Genomic DNA, 18,926 nt, shown 5'->3' on the forward strand with positions numbered 1-18,926 from the left:
AGCCGTAAAGCGGACCCAGGAGAGAAGTCATTGGTCACCACCAATGCTACAAGATAATGTACGGTGAAGAAATATGCGGACATATTCAGCAAGCTAGCGGGGCTGCAGGATAAAATTTACAGATAATCTTTTCCAGGCGCACTATTCACCAGCCGATGAGAGATTTGGTGGGTCTGCTGACTGTGCTGTATAAAAAAGCGGCGCGAGAGGTAGCGCAATCAAGACCCGGAAATATGAGCAAAGATGGAAGAATGCTGACATAATACCAAAAAAAAAGGAAGGGCTAATAAAAGGCAGAGAGACGAACGTCCAGCTAATGCCACTCCGGCGAAAAAAACTAAAAACAAAACAGAAACAAATAGCTGCAAAAAATGTTCTAAAGGAACAAGTCAAATACCAGCATGAAATAATAAAAGGCCGCAAAAATGAACTAAAACCGAAACCGGTGAAGCCTGAAGCCATCTTGATTGGGAAGACGGAGAAATGTCCTGTAGCGATATATTGAAAAATGTAAGGAATAATAAAACCCGGACTATGCTAGACGGCGAGTTGGTTCAAATTAAAAATCATGTAGGAACTGAAAAGATTTCATGAAGGAAATCCAATGTCGTTGTGAAGGAATTGCATGAGGTGACAGACCAGCTATAAACTCTGCATCACCGAAGTATGGAATAAACATGAATGCTATAAAGGATATTAGCAAGAATAAAATTGGATGGATGAATTGCGGAGCGCGTGAAATGACAGCACGCTTAACATCTTTTAAATATCTTGAATTTAACTACAGAATACGAATCCAAAAAGCTAGTGGGACATGTGTCTATAACCTGTGACGCATCTATGGCTCGGATGACCAACTGGCCAAAATGGAAACCTGTATACTGGTGGAATGTAGATATTGCAACGAAAAGGTGGAAATGTCTTAAATGAAGCGTAAACTACAGCGGAGTTGGACTAAACTCAACTACGACAGCTATAAAGAGTACGCGCAAAGCCTTAAAATCAGCAACAAAAACGGAAAAATAAGTGCTTTAAACAGCTATGTGAAGACGGGGTATCCAACTTATGGAGTGATGCATACAAAGCCTTAATGGTTAAGCTAAAGTAAAAGAGATTAGAAGTGTCAACCTCTCCAACTTCATGGGAAAATTTTAGAAAGCTTTTCTCGTGAGCATACTGCCCGTGAAACGCGCAAATATGACGCAACTTACTCTTGCGCAGACGTCGCTGTTACGGAACTAAATGATGCAGTGCGGGAATTGGGAAACAGCACCACGCCCGTATGGCTTTCTAAACGACGTCCTAAAGCTAGCCATAGCGCGATATGTCCAACCATTTCTGGAAGTTTATAATGATTATCCATTCCCGATGACATGAAAAAAGCAAAAGTTAGTGTTGTAACCGAAATCAAAGAAGCCAGCCGTATAGCCAATTATATATGATTGATATATACCATATCATATCGAGCGAATGAGCTGAATCTCGAATAATCAGTTTCCGAAGAGAACGGTTAACTGTCGACGTCAAACAGGTGCTGCAAAATCTGATGCGCATAATGAGGAGCTACCTATCTGATAGGATACTGGTCTGTAAAATGGAAATAGGCATTAAAATATACAACGTAACGGCTCGCGTTCCTCAAGACTCTATACTTGGGCCAGTTCTCATACTATACTGTATGAAGAGCTACTAAGACATGGCTTACGAGTAAGAAAATGTCTTTAGTTCCGCAGAAGACTAAAGCTATTTTAGTAACTAGCAGAAAAAGAAGCGATGCGGCCGTACTAAATACAGACGGCTATAAAATCTGTACCACGCCGACAATAAAATATGGGTGGTACTGGATGCTAGATTGGTCAAACTGGCCGAGCATTTGCCGCGTAATGACAAACATCAGGGGGCAAGCCAAAGGAAGTAGTTGGTACTAGCAGCCGTAATGTGCACGGCGCCAGCAATGGGGCACAGCTTGCACAGGTCACACTATGTCAAAATTATTGACAAAACTATATCATGTAAGAAGACAGCTTGCGAGAAGGCTCACGCCTGAAGAAAATATGTGTGTGACGGAAAAAGGTATGTGCATATAGCAGAGTAAATATTACGAGTCTACACAGGCGCGCTGGACACATGAGCTCATATGTGATGTCAAAAGATGGGTCAGAAAGCAGCAGGTTAGCGATAAAATGAAGTAAGGCCCAGACAGTTTTCTTGGCGTAATACATAGCGGCAGTTCCGGAACTACCGATGTGGGTTTTAATGTGTGCAAATTCTATACTGGCTTAGACTTAAAACGTTATCGCCTGCTTAAAAAACAAAAAACCTTATATAAGCGTATGTCGTGGCTTTTCTGAAGCAGTACAAAACAGTATAAAATGTTCTTCTGTTTCTTTTGCTGGTTGATTACCGCCCTTACAATCAATGCATTATCAAAAAACTACAGATTTATTTAAGAAAAGCGCTTTTTATACGTAACAACCAACTAAAATAAGAGAGACAAGAGCGATGAGAATTAAACAGTGAGCGACTCATCATGTCCAAACAAGTTAATCGCAACTGACGATGATGGTAACAACGACGTTCTCACTCTATTGTAAAGGTTCACATGCTTAAGACCCTGTTTGTTGCCGGTTTAGAAATAAGAGCATTCGCCTAAAACGCTATAGAGGCTATATACACGTAGAAAAGCAAAGCGAAAAGACTTTTTAGAGAGTGGGTACAATGCCAAAAGATATACGAAATGCCAATGAGTGTGTGTGTGTGTGCAGCTATAGAGTGAATGGTTGAAAGACGAAGACGTTGTACGTAATGAATAATAAAGATTTAACTAAAACTAAGCGAGTTTTAAGCCATACCATTCAGTTCAAACGCGCACGTTTGAAGAAACAGACGTCTTAAGCTTAATATCAAAGAATCTTAGAACACAAAATTTTGTGTTTACTTATCATTAGCTTTTTTTCTTTTATTTGATTTTAACAAATGCTTGACGGTTTAGGAATTAGTTTCAAGTTTAAAGCCGGCTTAATAGATGTGAAAAAAAGAAACTTAAGAAAAACGGCACGTAGTAGCCAGATAAGCAGCGAAACAATAACACACAGAGTGTTATGTTTGTAGAAAAAAAGTGCGCTTAAAGAAAGTTTTTGTTTAGTTTTTTGTTTTCTTTGGTTTTTTTTTTTTTTTTTTTTTGTGAATCAGTTTTAACTCTTTTTTGTAACTCAAAGACGATATTCGAGAGAAAAAGAGGGATTCTAAGAATAAAACTTGTTAAGAATTAAGAAAAGAAAACACCACTAGTGATACAATTTTGGAAATCAGTAAAAAGTAAACTTTGTTCATTTTTTTTTTTGTTTTCAAATATTTAAATGACTTTAAAGCCTGAGAAGACCTTTAGAATGAGATACAGAAAAAGGTAAGCGATAACGATGATAAATAATAAGAAATAATAGGAAATGCTTACAAGAAAAGGAAAAAAAGCAGAAAAATGTCTTATATGTTATGAAAGGAAAAACAACAACAAAAGATTTGTCTTTTAAAGCCCAGATATTTCACTTTCGTTGAACCAAATCGCTAAAGAAAAATGTAGGAAATACTTAAAGCCTACCTAATGTCTGCCATAGAGCAGGCTGACAGTGGGTTGTTGCACGCGCGTGCGTGTGTATGTTTGTGTATGTTCGTCTAACTAAAATTTTAATAATAATTATTCCTAATAACCTGCCTGGTAACAAAATTTTCTAAAGGAAAAGTGGCATAAATGACCATTTAGAGGTGGTCTGGTCTAGCGCTTTAAACTACAGTTCGTTTTATATTTCTTTTTTGTTTTTTTGGTTGGTTGGAAAATTGAAAATCACCCAGTTGTACGATTTGATTGAAAACCGGTATAAAGTGTTATTGCCATTGCAGTTGTTGTTACTGTTTTATTTATGATAGCACAGAGCATGCAAAGCTATTAATAGTTTAGTGCTTTTCGTATATCAACTGCAATCTGGTGGACGGCACCAACGCGAAAAACAGTGATATATTATTATCTTATAGCTCAACGGTAAACACATGTAAGTTTCGAAAATTGGTAGACCTCAATTCTCAGGTTTGATAATTTACCTTCTTTTTGTACACATTTCAACACTGAGGGGAGAAGAGTATACTAGTTTTTGTTATTCTATTTGCAGTGCATTGACTCTGTCAACTCCATCAAGTAATATATCGATGCAATTATATAAAATTTTGGGTCACATTCGTTTATCTGTCCATTTAAGTCCTCAGCGCTGCAAACATTAGAATGAAAGTTCAATATTTATACTTGCACAATTATTTAATTGCAAACGCGTTCAAAAGATTCTAAACAAATTTTGAAATTACATCAAAGTTCCGCGTAAAATAGACAAAGAAGAAGAATTCTACATTTATCTTTCCTTTTCTTCGAAAATATACAACAGATAACACCAGAGGTGCATTTGTTATTCAGCAGACTAAAACTAGGAGTTATGTTGGTCGATTTGTCGGCAGTCAACATTATAAGAAGTAAAATGAAAAACTCTTTTCGACGGAAATTATAGATGAGATTCGGAACACTAGCGCAAAACAATGTGTTGATTCGTGTTCGCCGTGTTCGTTGCCTGCTTTTGTAGTGAACGTTTGTCTAACTCTCAAATAGTTTTTGCGGCCGTTGGCTACCCAATAACAAACGACAAAGTAATGGACGGACTATCAGAAATTAGTAAAGCTTTCACTGGGAAGAAATATGCACACTTTCGAAGATCTTCAACGCATATATCTAGGTATGTGACCGCATTATTAGAAATTTGGCTCAATTACCACGATCGGGACAGAGGTAGACCAAAGACGTAATTGATCAACCCACTCAATATAGTACTAGATCGCCAAGCGAACGCAATTTTTTTTCCTATCTTCATTTTACATTTTATTTCTGTTCGCTTAATGTGTTTTCCTTTTTTCTTATTTGTTTTTCCTTTTCTTTTTATTCTATTTTTGCATAAAAAAAGACTAAAAATAGAAATTATGCTATGGCAGCATTTTCCAACATTCTTAAACAATGTAAAACTTGCAATTGTGGCACTTGTTAAGTGTAAGTAAAATTGTTGCTGATGCTATTAATATTATTATCGGCTTCCTATCATTATTATTATTGTTGCATCATATATTATTGTTTAACACATTTCTTACACGTTTTTGTATGATTGTCAAACCATTCTTACAAATGATTTAATTATGAAGTTTGTATGGGACTACAATCGCTCCGAAAATTAAATTAAAACCAAAATGCAATACAAAGCGTACGATTTTTATGCATAGTTTTGTGTATATGTGGTCTGCAAATATGTATTATAGAGAGTACGCATAGATTTGCCTATTTAGACTTTACTTAAAGCCTACAGCAGATATATTGATCTAAAGCTTACTACGAAAAGTTATTTTCGAGAATGATCGAAAAATTCAGTGTTGAATATTGAAATATTGAAACTACAAATACGCTTGAAATGAATAAAAGAAAAACTGCAACTAACAACACAACACGTAAATTAATCTAATCATTTGTGTACAAATATTCGCTTAATTAATTCTAAAACTAACAATATAGTGGTTGATCAGGTAGAGATCGAGAATCTTGCTAAAGCGAATATAGTGTGCTTTTAGCTGTTTTAGTTGTTTATACCCTACAAAACTTGTTAAGTTTGTACGGATGTATGTAACCGCTACTTAAAATATTTCGGGTCGGTCCACTTTTTCGACCATTTGGTCCGTCTGGATTAATATTTTGAACAGCTCCTACGAAAACTAAAATTTTATATAATAAAATGATATAATTTTTAATATTTGATTGGAAAAATTAACAGAAATCAACCTAATCTTTCAACCATATAGATATATATTTTGGATGCCACCGCATGTAAGGATTGCTCCAATATGCGGGCTTTCATGAATAGCATGCAGTTGCATGAAAATAATATGTAACTTTTATATTATTATCAAAACGAGTGAATAAATGTACTAGGGGAAGCGGTGTCGGCCTTGCCCGATCCTCACTTGCTTTTAATTTTTACTTGAAGTAAAAGGTGAAATAGTATTACTCACCCGTAATTTTCTTGTAAAAACTGATATTAAGGCAGAACATTTCTGGTAAGAAGAAAATAAGTGAATAGTTTGAGTTCGTGTCCTATATGTACGTCCAAATTCGAAATATGAAGAATTGAAAGTTTTTCAATACAATTATTATTATACAATACGTAAAAGCATTTATATCATGTGCACTAGGAACGTATCCATCACCACAACACCAGCTCCTAATATAATTTTCAACAATCTTAACCATCGAGAATCGAATTTATTATCGATTCCTCGAATGCTGACGAATTAGTGTCAATTTAGCTGGATTAGTTAAAGTCGATTAACTGGTACATCCAACGGCGTCTCTTCCCGCATGCCTTATAGAGCATCATGTCAATTAATAATTAATTTATAAATTTAAAAAAAGAAACCGGTATTTAATTTCTTGTTTATATAATTAAACTTTGATATTTTTTTAAACATTAAAAGCCTTCATTAATTATAAAAAAAGAGGCATAATTTACTACAATTTAATTAAAAACTTATTAAACGAATGAATTTAAAAAATAACAACAAACAAAAAAAAAAAAAAAAAATATCAGTCAATCGACATAAGCAAACGCCTTATAAATTACATAAGTATTTCTTAAACGATCTCTTTATTTATATACAAAAATTGAGAAAATTGAATTTGTAGTTATATTAATTAAATTCGACCTCTTCATATTTCGTATATAATAATAATAATATAATAATAATTACATGAATAACTACAAAAATTTCAAAGTTGTTCTACTTAATTTTAATATAAAAATCAATCAATAAATTAATAAAATTGTACAAAATTTTATTGAAATATTGATTTGTTGTCTTGATGCAAACCTCTCCTCGCCAATATTCGACTGAAGATGATGAAATTTGAGAAAAACCGCTAAAGAAAACATATTTAGTTAAAACCGAATTTACTGTTATCCACCGTGTACTACTATATCAAGTACAAAGGATTACGAAAGAAAATATATATATGTTTATTGTAGTCGCACACTCATAAAATATCGTATACAATACGTCGCCTAACATAATGTTTGATTTATTTTTATGATAAAGTAGCAAAAATTATCTTTACCTCTTATGAAAAGGCCTACTCTTCCTGGGAAGTCCTTAAATGACTGCAGGGGCCAAAATATTAAACGACCTGGCCCAAAGGTGGCAAATTTAATTTTCTTATCAAATGTCTTGCGGTACCCTTTGTATAGCGCAGCTTAAAAAATAAATCTAAGCAGCCACAAATTTTACAATTAAATTTTATATAAAGTTACTATTAAGGACCAGCTTTTTACTATATAATCTTAACATTTGGCCGAATCCTTTATACCCATCACCGTTATCCTAAAAGAAACAAAAAAAGTAAAAGAACTAAGCTCTAGTGCCCTGTAATATATAAAACACTCAGGTCAGTTCCAATTTTTTTTGCAAATTTGTAGGTGATATCTCCATTTTCACTGACAGGGGAATGTTTACTACAGATGCTATGCAGTTAGGCAGACGAACAGATGAACGGATGGACATGCTTAGGTGCATTTCGAATTTGAAACAAGCCAAGGATTTTATATTTTCTTATAAGGTTTTCGAAGCTTGTTTCTGCGCAGTATCAAGGTATTAAAAAAAAAAGTTATATTTTACTACACCGTAATATTGAGTAGACGTGGTCAATTCTTTCCATATTTTATAGGTACTGCAGTAACGCCCAAATTTTTTTTAGGTTTATCTACTATAGTGTACGAGAAATGAGCAAAAAAATCAATTTTGTACTTTTTTTGAAAAAAGAGGTATTGTTACTTTATGTGGTAGTGTTGGTGGGTCCTTCGACTGACTTGACCCATCTTCAATACCAACCTAACCAGTTACATTTTAGATACCCATTTCTTTTTCTATTTTTATTTTTTTATATGACCAGCAACTCAAAGGATGTTCTCCATGCATGCGAGCACGATGGTTCTCGGCAAGTGTTATAAGTAGAGGCGTCATAGCGACACGTTTGGTCTCTTTAAGCTACCGTTGCTGCGTTAAAGATATTTTAGCTTTTGTTAACGTTTCCACTTGCCCGAAACTCTAAGCCTCAACCAATCACTATTATTTGCAAAGATCATTATGATTTATATCCGAAATTTTTATAACAATTCTTGATTATCGATTTTGGCGAAATTGGACATTTTAGCATTTAGATATACGACGGTCATCATTAATTTCAAATTTTTATAATAACTAAACGATCACACACATGTGGCATGCCTAAGAACTAAAAAATATTACTGAAACGGGTTTTTGGCATATTTTTATGACGAAGTAAATGTCTCTGGCAGGTGATTTCAACAAAACAAGTGCGCCATGGCATAAAGCCATCGAAAGAATTGAGTTATTGAATGAATTGCTCTTGAAAGTGTCTGTTATGAAAAACGTCTTTGGAATACACACGAATTTTTGACCAATTTCACGAGCAAATTGAATTTGTAGCTCATATTGGTTATGGTAAGCGTATCCTAAGTTTAAGTATACCTATGCAACACTATAAAGAACATGAAATATATTCAGCTTTTGTTATACTTTTATTATTCACGATCATTTTCTGAATCGAGTTAAGCTTAGCTATGCGTTTGATGTCTGTCCACGCATTTTTGGGTTCCACCTACACGTATCGATTGGCGACATATTTTGTTAAAATTTGGTACGCTGGCATTTTTTAACCAAGACGTAGCCCTATTAAAAATGCATTGACCCTATTGACGACCGCTTCTCATATGGGTCCCTGTTGTAAAATGTCGTTGTAGCATAAATTTATATTTCTAGTACTTTATAATGAAAATGATTCGATGTCTTAATGTACTGTATTAAGTTGCATTAAGTTTGTAAAATACGGATCCATTTTTCGATTCTCATGAAAAATAACATTTTATATGAAATATAGTAAATTCTTTGACGAGGAAATTCACTTTACTAAATTTGAATCATCTCGGTACACGTTTTAATGTTCAACAGAAGTAATGTAGTGTTTTTTCTTCTAGAATATTTCAACTTATTTTAATACTAGGACCATCGACGTTTCGCCTTTTCCTCCCTTTTGCTTATATCTATTTCTAACACAAGGGATATTTTGGTCAATTTGCGTGAAGGTAGAAAGCTGAAATTCGTCGATCGATTAAGAATCCAACCTTAAAAAAATGGTTGCGATCTGCTTCCATACATGCCCGCCATAAATGAGAAAATAAAACAACTTTGAAAAAAAAAATGATAATTTTTTAATATTTTCGTCTGTAGCTTTCGATCCTATAAAGATATTTCACAAAACTTATCAAATCCGTATTCATGCCTAATCCAAAAATGGTCCCGATCAGTTCAGAATATATTTCCAACTTATTTCTAGTTAAGTTGCAATAGAGTAAAAAAAATCCTAATGTGTATGTAATGTGTTTTAAATAAATAGAAAATCAGTTAGAAATAAATTGGAATTAATATTTCCTTGCCAATTGTCGCAAATTGCGTCAAGATTTTTCAGAAATATTTTCACAGGATCGAAAGTAATAGACAAAGATATGAAAAAGACGTCGGCCTATTTCCGATGTTGTTTCAATTTCCTTCATATTGCAGACGTGCACATAAACAGATCGCGCCCAGTAATCTCACATTCTTAATCGATCGAGGAAGGTCTATGCCAAGTTTCACGTTCCCATCTTCTTTTTTACGGCCGTGATAAGTCGACGAAAACAGACGATCAAAATGATCAATTTTCGTCGAAATACGTTTCCGCCATCTCGAAAATTAAACCACTTATGAAAAAAATGATTACAGAAAATTTTAAAGGCGTTTTCCTGTAAATGAACGTCATGAAAAAATTTTCGAACATTACATGCTTTGTAATTGCTTTTTTAATGATTGAAAATTAAAAAAGATCAAATTGACGCACTCGGTAGTTCTAGTATTAACATATAAGTATGAGAAGAAATTTTCACATTAAATCTGTTCAGAAGCTTGAGTTCGCTTAAATAAATGAAACAGATAAATAAAAAGTAAGTATAAGAAAAAACTTTTTTTTTTGTGGTGTTACAAATTCCACTAAAAGACAAATGAATAAAAGAAGATTATATGAAAGTTTTTGTAGACTACCGAGAGTGCACTTATGGATGTTGCATATGATATTATAAATTTAATGAATTCCACGCTCCAGTAGAGGCTTTAAAAACCAGAAACATAATGTGCATCACTGCCAGAAAATTGGTCTCACATTCACTTTTTTTCGCAATAGCTTTCAGTGGAATAACTGAAACCTCTTACTTTTCCCATATAAATAATGAAAGAGTTTCATTTTTAAATGTTTGTTGTAACTCTTTGCAATGAAAATAAGAACAAGTAAAAGCAGATATGATTAATAGGAAACTTGTAAACTAACGGAAGCAAGTTTGACAGAAACCAAGAAATAAAAACTAATAACAAATTTTTAAAACTTTAATTAAAAAAGAAAATGTATATAGAAATGTATAAACGAAAAAAAAAGAATTAAGAAAACAAATTCAAAGAGAATTTAAAACCATACACATTAAGAATAAGAAATACAATTAATTTTATTGGAAATTATCCAACAGAATGCGAAGGTCATTAAATGTCACACGAAAACTGAACGAAAAACTGTTATGCTTCTAAAATATTTAAAATTAATTTTTTAAATATTTAAAAATTTCTTCAATTTCAAATATTTGAGATAAACATTTCATATACAATTAGTCTTATTATTATTATATAGTGATTATGTATCACGCGTTAACCATGACCAACTACGTAGTTTTATCAACAGTTTTTGTTTTCTGTTTTCAAGTCGGTTGCTCTAGATTTTTGTTTTTTCTATTTTTTATTTATATTCTGGTCTTTCTTATAATTGATGTTAGAACATTTTCCAAACGCTAACACCGTCGGTAAATAAAGAAAAACAAAATTCTTTCAAGATGCTTAAATGTGTGTGCGTACATGTGAATTTATGCTCTTTTTTCTAAAAGCTTTGGTCTAGATTTTGTGGCTAATAAAGCAGGTGTACTATGAAGTTTTCATAAATTTTTTTCTCTTCTTTTATTTTTTTTTTTTTTTTGTTTTTCGTTTTTTCAACCTTTTGAATTTATTTTACGATCATATATTTGTTTATTTGTATGCATGTATATGTGGCGATTTCAAACACAAATGGACTATAATGCCTGTGCCGGTATATTGTTTTCTGGCCTCTCATATTTCAAGTAGTCTAAGCTGAAATTCGATTTGCTTTTTACTATTTGTTTGCGTGCAGCTTGATATTGTTGCTACTCAAGACTTGCACTCACGACTTTAGAATTGCGAGCTAGCAAATATATAAATAAAAACGAAATGAAACTTTAAAAAATCGCCAAAAAAATAACAAGAAACAAACGGCAAAAAATCTCATTATATACGTTTAGTATCATTGTTGTTTTAATTTAGAATATATTGATTTTAATTAAAGTTTGAAAAAGAAAAAAATTAATTTCCTCCTATTCACTTTACGCGAATTCGTCCTTGGTTATCACTACGTTATTCGTTTCGGTTGATTTTCACCGAATGCAACAGTACTCATACCTAGCCTACAATGATTGTTCCAATTCTAGCTTATTCCCAATTGATCGAGATTGTTGTGAGTTGTAAGTATTTATCATAAGTTCGTCAAGAAGGTGTTTTCAATTTTATTACACCTTCTGGCACCTCATATGTTCAATATATAAAACTCATATACGAAACATTCACACACTAACTTAGTCAGTTAATTAGTTAGCTTCATTTTCGTTAAGATCGGCCTTCCGAGATCGGTTATTAATTTACCTATTAAGTTTTTCTTTTTCTTCGATTACCGATGTCAAAGTTTGATCTAAAACGTGCCTTCTCATAGTGCCTAAATAAACACATGGATCGAAAGATTAGTGATAGAATATATTACAGATATTATAATAACGATTTTACACGCAACACCATCTATGAGATACTGCCGTCTACATAAAACAAATACTAGAATCATGAAAAGACTTGATACAAACTGTGCGTGCGTAACCTCTCCTTCTCTTGTGCTATGTTATATTCTTAGACATTTTCTGGCTAGTTTTTTTCTAGGGTTCGTCTCAATACGATCAGTAATTCCAGTCGAAGCACGAAAATCACTTATTTTGATGTCTATCACATAACGTAGATTATGTTGCTATTTGTGCACCGTTTCATAAAAAAACTTCTGATTAAATGAGTGACGGAATCGATTTGATCAAACAGACACTTATTGTGTTAATAGCACCTTAGAACACCTAATTCGTTTCTTGCCCGAAGTATTTTGTTTTGACACGATTTTTAGTATTTTATGAATTTTTTTTTTTTATATTTCTATGAATTTTTCATTTTTACTCATCACAAATTTGCATGATATTCGTCGCGTTATATTTTTCACAATTCAGTTATATTACGCAATTATATGCTTGTATGGATGGGACTCCCTAAGTTAGGCATAGAATAAGGACTTGATGTATTTTTTGTGCAACTTAAGTTGGTCTTTCAAAGCATAACTTATTTTTTATATGTTTAGTTAATTAAAATGTATAAGCAGGTAATAAATTTTAAAGTGAAGTCTAACAAAAATTTTTTCATTTTGTGTATTGTACTTTTCAGTTACCTTTTTAGTTTTGGAACCAATATACTATTTTTTCATTTAGCCAATATCGTTTTCTGAACAAATTTTTTTTACACGAATTTTTTGAAAGCGTATCTATCGTATAAAAAGAGAATTAGGTGCACTCCCATCTCAAATATTGATAATTTCTATGAAATAATATGGGTGTTTTAATCATCGACCGCGACGATTCTGCTGGTCGGCTTTAAGTTATCGCATTTGTCTTAATATCTTAAACTACCAACTTGGTTTATTCTATACTATCGTCATATAGAGTACAAGAAGTTTCACTAGGAAGCCCTTTGCTTAAGCCCTTAGGTTTTCCTAAGTAATCATTGAAGATTTCTATTTCATTATTCCTCTCATGGCTGATACATACAGTTAAGAAATATCGTTGCATCTAATGTATCGAACGTTGGTTGTGACGATTCAAACTTTGGTTTTAAAAAGACTGATTTTATTCTAGTTAAAAGTCTAGAGATGCACAATCATCTACAACTAATTAATTCGTTATGAACGTTAAATGGTTTTGTATTCTCGTTTCATAAATGCCACAATTTCGCATTATGTTTATTCAGGCCGACGTTCGAACTCTTTCTTAGTCTTAGCTCAAATCCAGCTTGGTTTAATTTAAAGCTTAAATTTGCTAGGAATACGAATAGTAAAAATCAATATCGGATGCTTTAAAAAATTCACAAAAATGATTCTGCTTATGATTATACCATATACAATTACTCTATTGCCAGAAGCAAATTGTCCCAGGTCAATCGTAAATGTTATTTCAGATAAAGGATGTTACTTCAGCTAGAACCTATTCTACGATAGTAATGTTAAACTGACTGCTGTTAAGTCAAAGCCATTTTCGATTCAAATTTGAAGTCATATTAGTTATTCATTTTGACCGTATCAAAAATGCATAAGAAACTTAACCGCATTTAACCGCTCAATCTCTCACTTCTAACTTGGAATAAGCAAAACTGGTATGGTTACTAACGGAATATGTAACTCATTACCATCTATTACTATCTTGTAATAATGCTTTTTAATTGGAAAATTTTGAAATGATCTAACCTAGAATATAACATAAGACTTTATGATTAGTTAATATATTTTCATACCAATTCGTAAATAGATCCATGTTTTTATCTAATCATAATTTAAGCCTATGGTCTGGTTTTTCTCACTATTAGCTAATCCAGATGAATTTTTGTTGTAAATAAACCTCATATGTACATAAATAAATAAATGATGCAAATTTATATCTATGTTTAAAAATCAACTTAAGTAGCAAGTAAGAATGTCATTACATAGTACAGCTGACACAAAGAGAGTACTAATCCAATATTGACCACCATCAGCAAAAATAGAAACGATTTGGAAATAGAAAATCAAAATGCAGAACATCAAAAGTGTCTTTTGATTCATCCATTAACTAATGCCTAACTAACGTAAGATTAGATAAATCAATTTATAAAGTTCGCCTTTAGGGGTAGAACTTGATATTTAACGGTGTGCGTATGTATCTAATTTTGTCTATCTAATAATATAATATTTGCGTTACATTTTTGCACTTTTCTTTCGCCCCCCTTCGCTTCAATTTCTCTACGCTTTCAAATAATAAAATTATATGTAATTAGTTTGGGTTTTGTTTGTCTTATGTAACTTTTCCTTTTAATATTTTTATTATCAATTTTAAAAATCGGTTGAAAAGAAAAGACTTTTGCTAAGGTAGCTTCTGTATATTTCCATTCATTACAAATAAAATTAAAACATGAATCAATCGCAGTTGACTTTTGAAGCGGATATTTCGCATTGTACGATACATGAAAAAGCAAAAAAAGAATTTTATTTCACTTTTAAATAAAATGAGAATCAATCTGTTATTCTATTGCTGTTAAATCTTAATAAGTCTCATAAATATGTTTTTTATTAAAATGTTTTCGATTTTTGTGTTCAGAATCTGGCTCCATTGCGAAGAAGTAAATAAAATTTCTCCTCTTTCGTTAGCAACAATATGTCTTGTATGCTCTCAACTATATTTTAAATTTTCATAAGTAAAACTTTTTTAATTATTAAAAAGTTACTTATGTGTAAGACATGCTTGTTGTATAAATATAGTTACATCCACGTGAACACAATTTTTTTTATTTTATCTCTACATTTTTTACGCTCACTTAATGTGTTTTTCCCTTTTATCGTTTATGTATTTCTATTTTTTCCGATTTTGTAAAATAAAAAAAAAAATATTAAAAATGTAAATTATTCTGTAGCAGCATTTTCCAACATTCTTGAACAATGTCAAACCTGGATTTGTGGCAATGGTTAAGTGAAGGCAAAATTGTTGCTGATAGTATTAACATTATTGTCAGCTTCCTGTTGTTGTCATTGTCGTTGCTCTTGTTTCACTATTATTGTTCAACACTTTATACATATTTATATATGATTATAATGCAATTTCGTTAGAATTTTTCTTTTCTTTACTTTTCTTTTCTTTTTTTTTTTTTTTTTTTTTATTTACGCATAAAACTCCCCAACTATTACGTTACGGCGTACGTGTTTATTGAAAAAAAAGAGATAATCTTTTTAGTTAATCGTTATGCACAACCGGTAAGGGATATGTTAATATTTCATAAGTGATTCATTAAAATGCGACCAGAGGATCGCAAAGTTTTTGCACATATAGCTTGTAATACCAGTCAGTAGGGGAATCTAATTCGATCTCGTTACGCGTTGTATTTGGCCCTTTGTTTACCTTTCTGCCTTAATAAGTTATATTAGGAGGCCTAATATCACTTACTAAGCGAGGGTATACGTATATGTACTTAATTAGAGTGAGCATTCAAGATTATGTAATTATGTTCATAAGCTACCTATTTTACGGTAAATTTGCCAAAATTCCAGTCATAAGACGGCGAATTGAAATTTGATCAAATCTGAGACTAGATATTATCCATTCAAATTGAATTCTGAAGGGGAGAAATCAAAAACTGGCAAACATTTTCATCAATAACCTACAAACTTCGGCCAATATTGCCTTGAGACAAGTACATACTAATTCGCTTCTTTAATATATTTGTTAGATGTAGAACAAATTTCTTACCGGTTTTTTTGTAAAACAAGAAACACTTCTATCGAAACAATGTTGAGACCTACTTCAGCTAAAATATTGCCCACGCGTTTATCTCATTTTTCTCGCACATAATATGAACATCATGCGGAGAGAACACCTGCTGTCCACACAATATCCTGCTTTTTGTATTGTGATAAGAATGCAAGTCCTTCTCGAACAGATCATATGTTATCGAATAATCGAATAATCTTTGAAAAATACAACGACGACGTTACCACATTACTGTTCGACACTGGTATTGTTTCCTGGCGAGGATTTGTCATCTAGTGAACTGTTTGTTGCAATAAAAAATTAATATGTCATAATTTCCGCCGCCTTCGATTTAGTTAAAACAGTTGTTGTTAGTAACGTTCACCAACGATAATTCCATTTGATTAGAACAACCCATAATACATAATATCCTGCTGATTCACCCCGTCCCCCCCTTCCAAGAAGTAGCGGCCATTAATATTTACTGTCATCATACAGTTTAATGACTTCTTTGATATGGATTGTAAATTTTTCACTTGCGGTATTTGGCATTTTTTTGGCACAAAGATCCACTTATTCGAAAATCCCCAAGAGTTACGTTGTGTACGCTTCAGACCCGGCTACTCGCAGCCGCGAAACTTCGGTGGAAACAGCGCGTGAAGCCTGACTGCTGCGTGCTGATTGCGATTATCAGCAATTTCGGGATGCTTAATAGGCCTCGCTTTACCCAGAGGAGAAGATTTGAACCACACATATACTTTCACATTCGATACGTCAGTCTTGGAATAGGCCCTGTCTCTTGCAGAATTGTCTTTCAAACAGAGCGGCGTCGAAAATCGCTCGTAAATAGAGACATAACAGCCACCTTTTAGCAAAGCCGATAGACAATTAAATATTTCTATACCTAACAACGTAAGAGCTGGTTGTCTAAAATTCGTCCAGGGATTTGTAGAAATGCGTTCTTTGTTTGTTATATAATATTTTACTTCAATTTATAATTAAAATGCACTTTATTTTTCATTATCAAGTACTTAAAGCCTTTGTAAGAATAAATGAAGATGGAAGAGATATTAAAAAAAAAACGTTTTATTATAATTTATTAAGCATGAAATATTTATTTAACAATGCAAAGTTATGTATTGTGTGTCAAATCAACAAAACCTTTTCGGAAATATTACAAATACAAAAAATATACGTAATGTTGTATAATATGACAGCAAGTATTTGAGAAATTTAGTTTGCTTGAAATAATTTGTAAGCAGTGATTCTCAATCGATAACACAATTACCTCGTAACTAAAATTGTTTAATAGTTATTCGATATTTACAATAAAATTCATTTAGAATAACAACGACTTATTTCTAAAATAATTTAGATTAAACAAGTGACAGCATATCTCGTAACCTTTAATATACATGACTGAAATGAATATTTTGTACTTTCAAAGTTCTACGGGTTTGATAGTAAACAAGAAGGCAGAAATAGGATTGAATTATAAAGCAACCAGCTTCGTTAATAAGTTAGTTGGTACACTTTTTCCTTCTTATAATATTTTTCTTTCCCCTTTTTGAATTGGGTTTTCAACCAGGCAAGCAACCTTTATTGAATCCATCATCGAAGCATGATTGATAGCTCGGTTTCTTAACCCATTTCATCCTAGATATGCTTTTGACCAACCCCTTATAGATATACAAGCTACGAAGCAAATTCTATAAGATTTGAAGTGTTTCTTAAGGGTCTTGTAAGAATTCTCAATAGCGCAAAAAGTAAGATACACAGCGAAAATTAAGCGCATACGTATATATTCTATACCATTAAGTGACTATATCGTTCGTTAATCACATTGCCTGCCTCCGGCACACTCTTTCAGCGGTAGCGCATCGCATCGTGCGAATTTGTTCATTTTTAAGTCAAGCGTATACAAGCACTAGTCTCTCTTGTCATTCCTCTCTACCTATAATCCTCACTTATTCCCATCGTGCTCGCACGAATAGGCGGCATACGCTAAGCGGCTGGTCGTATATTAAAAAAGGAAAAAAAAGTGCATATATATAGAGAACTCAAGACACTACAAAAACCATATCAATCGTTCACCTTACGAAGCCGCCTATCCATATTTATTTACCAAAATCTTTTTGATCGATTTTAATCGAAAAAATCCCTTCTCTTCAACTTTGTTTTGGTAACTGCAAGTTACTAAAGTGTTGTGAAAATATTAGCATTATATTGAGAATGTATTGTAACCTGGCTGTTGCGTATTAGATATTCGCTTCAAATGACTGCACACACATTACAATGCTTTATTTAGGAAATAAATGCAAAACATATACACGAATTCACTTCCTTATGTGAAGTTTTAAGTAAGTTGATGAAGTTAGTGTGTTTCGTTTTTAAACAAGTTTGGGAAACCAGTGCCGTTTGTTACGACAATTTATATAAACTATCAAAATATTTGCCATAGTGGTGACTGAATATTTACGTATATTTGTTTGTCTATTTAGTAGTATTTACGTTAACTTTGTCTTCATTTAAATCAAAGTCAATAAACTTATTGAAATAATTTATTATAATTAAAAATTTATATATATGTTATATATATTTTATATATAAATCTATGTGCAGGGTACAATAAATGATTGAATATCTGAACATTGATGTATACTTACAAATGATGACTGAATTCTATTATGATTTAAATTAATACACGTAAAAAGCATTTATTATATGATTTAAAAGAGACCGTTATATATAAATGAATAATATTTAATAAAATACGTTAAGTATGTATTGTGCACGTACTATGATGTATTCAATTTAATTGAATCATTGAATTTTATTTAGAATAAAACGTAAAACAGAAACAAAACAGTACATAAATAAATAAATAAAACAATATTTAGTCCGTAAGGTGTAGTTACATACAAAAGTCGAACTTTTCATAAATATTTTCAAATATTTTGTTACTTTGTTTATTTCGTACTATTTTTCCTCCAAAAAAAAAAAGTACAGGTGCATTAACAGACTCTCTCTCTCTCTCTCTCTCTCTCTCTCTCTCTCTCTCTCTCT

General features: G+C 32.3%; 1 protein-coding gene across 1 annotated transcript in view; it reads left to right on the forward strand.

Annotated features, from left to right (window-relative positions):
* Positions 1-2,913: 2,913 nt before the first annotated feature.
* LOC119638021 (heparan sulfate 2-O-sulfotransferase pipe) overlaps positions 2,914-18,926 on the forward strand; it is a 93,561-nt gene continuing 77,548 nt past the window's right edge. Inside the window, exon 1 of the mRNA XM_038034576.1 lies at positions 2,914-3,406. Coding sequence (XP_037890504.1) covers positions 3,360-3,406 — 47 coding nt within the window. The 5' untranslated portion in view covers positions 2,914-3,359. The remainder of the gene's footprint in view (positions 3,407-18,926) is intronic.

The sequence above is a fragment of the Glossina fuscipes genome, unplaced genomic scaffold, assembly GCF_014805625.2.
Source record: "Glossina fuscipes isolate IAEA_lab_2018 unplaced genomic scaffold, Yale_Gfus_2 61, whole genome shotgun sequence".
In the NCBI taxonomy this organism is placed as follows: domain Eukaryota; kingdom Metazoa; phylum Arthropoda; class Insecta; order Diptera; family Glossinidae; genus Glossina; species Glossina fuscipes.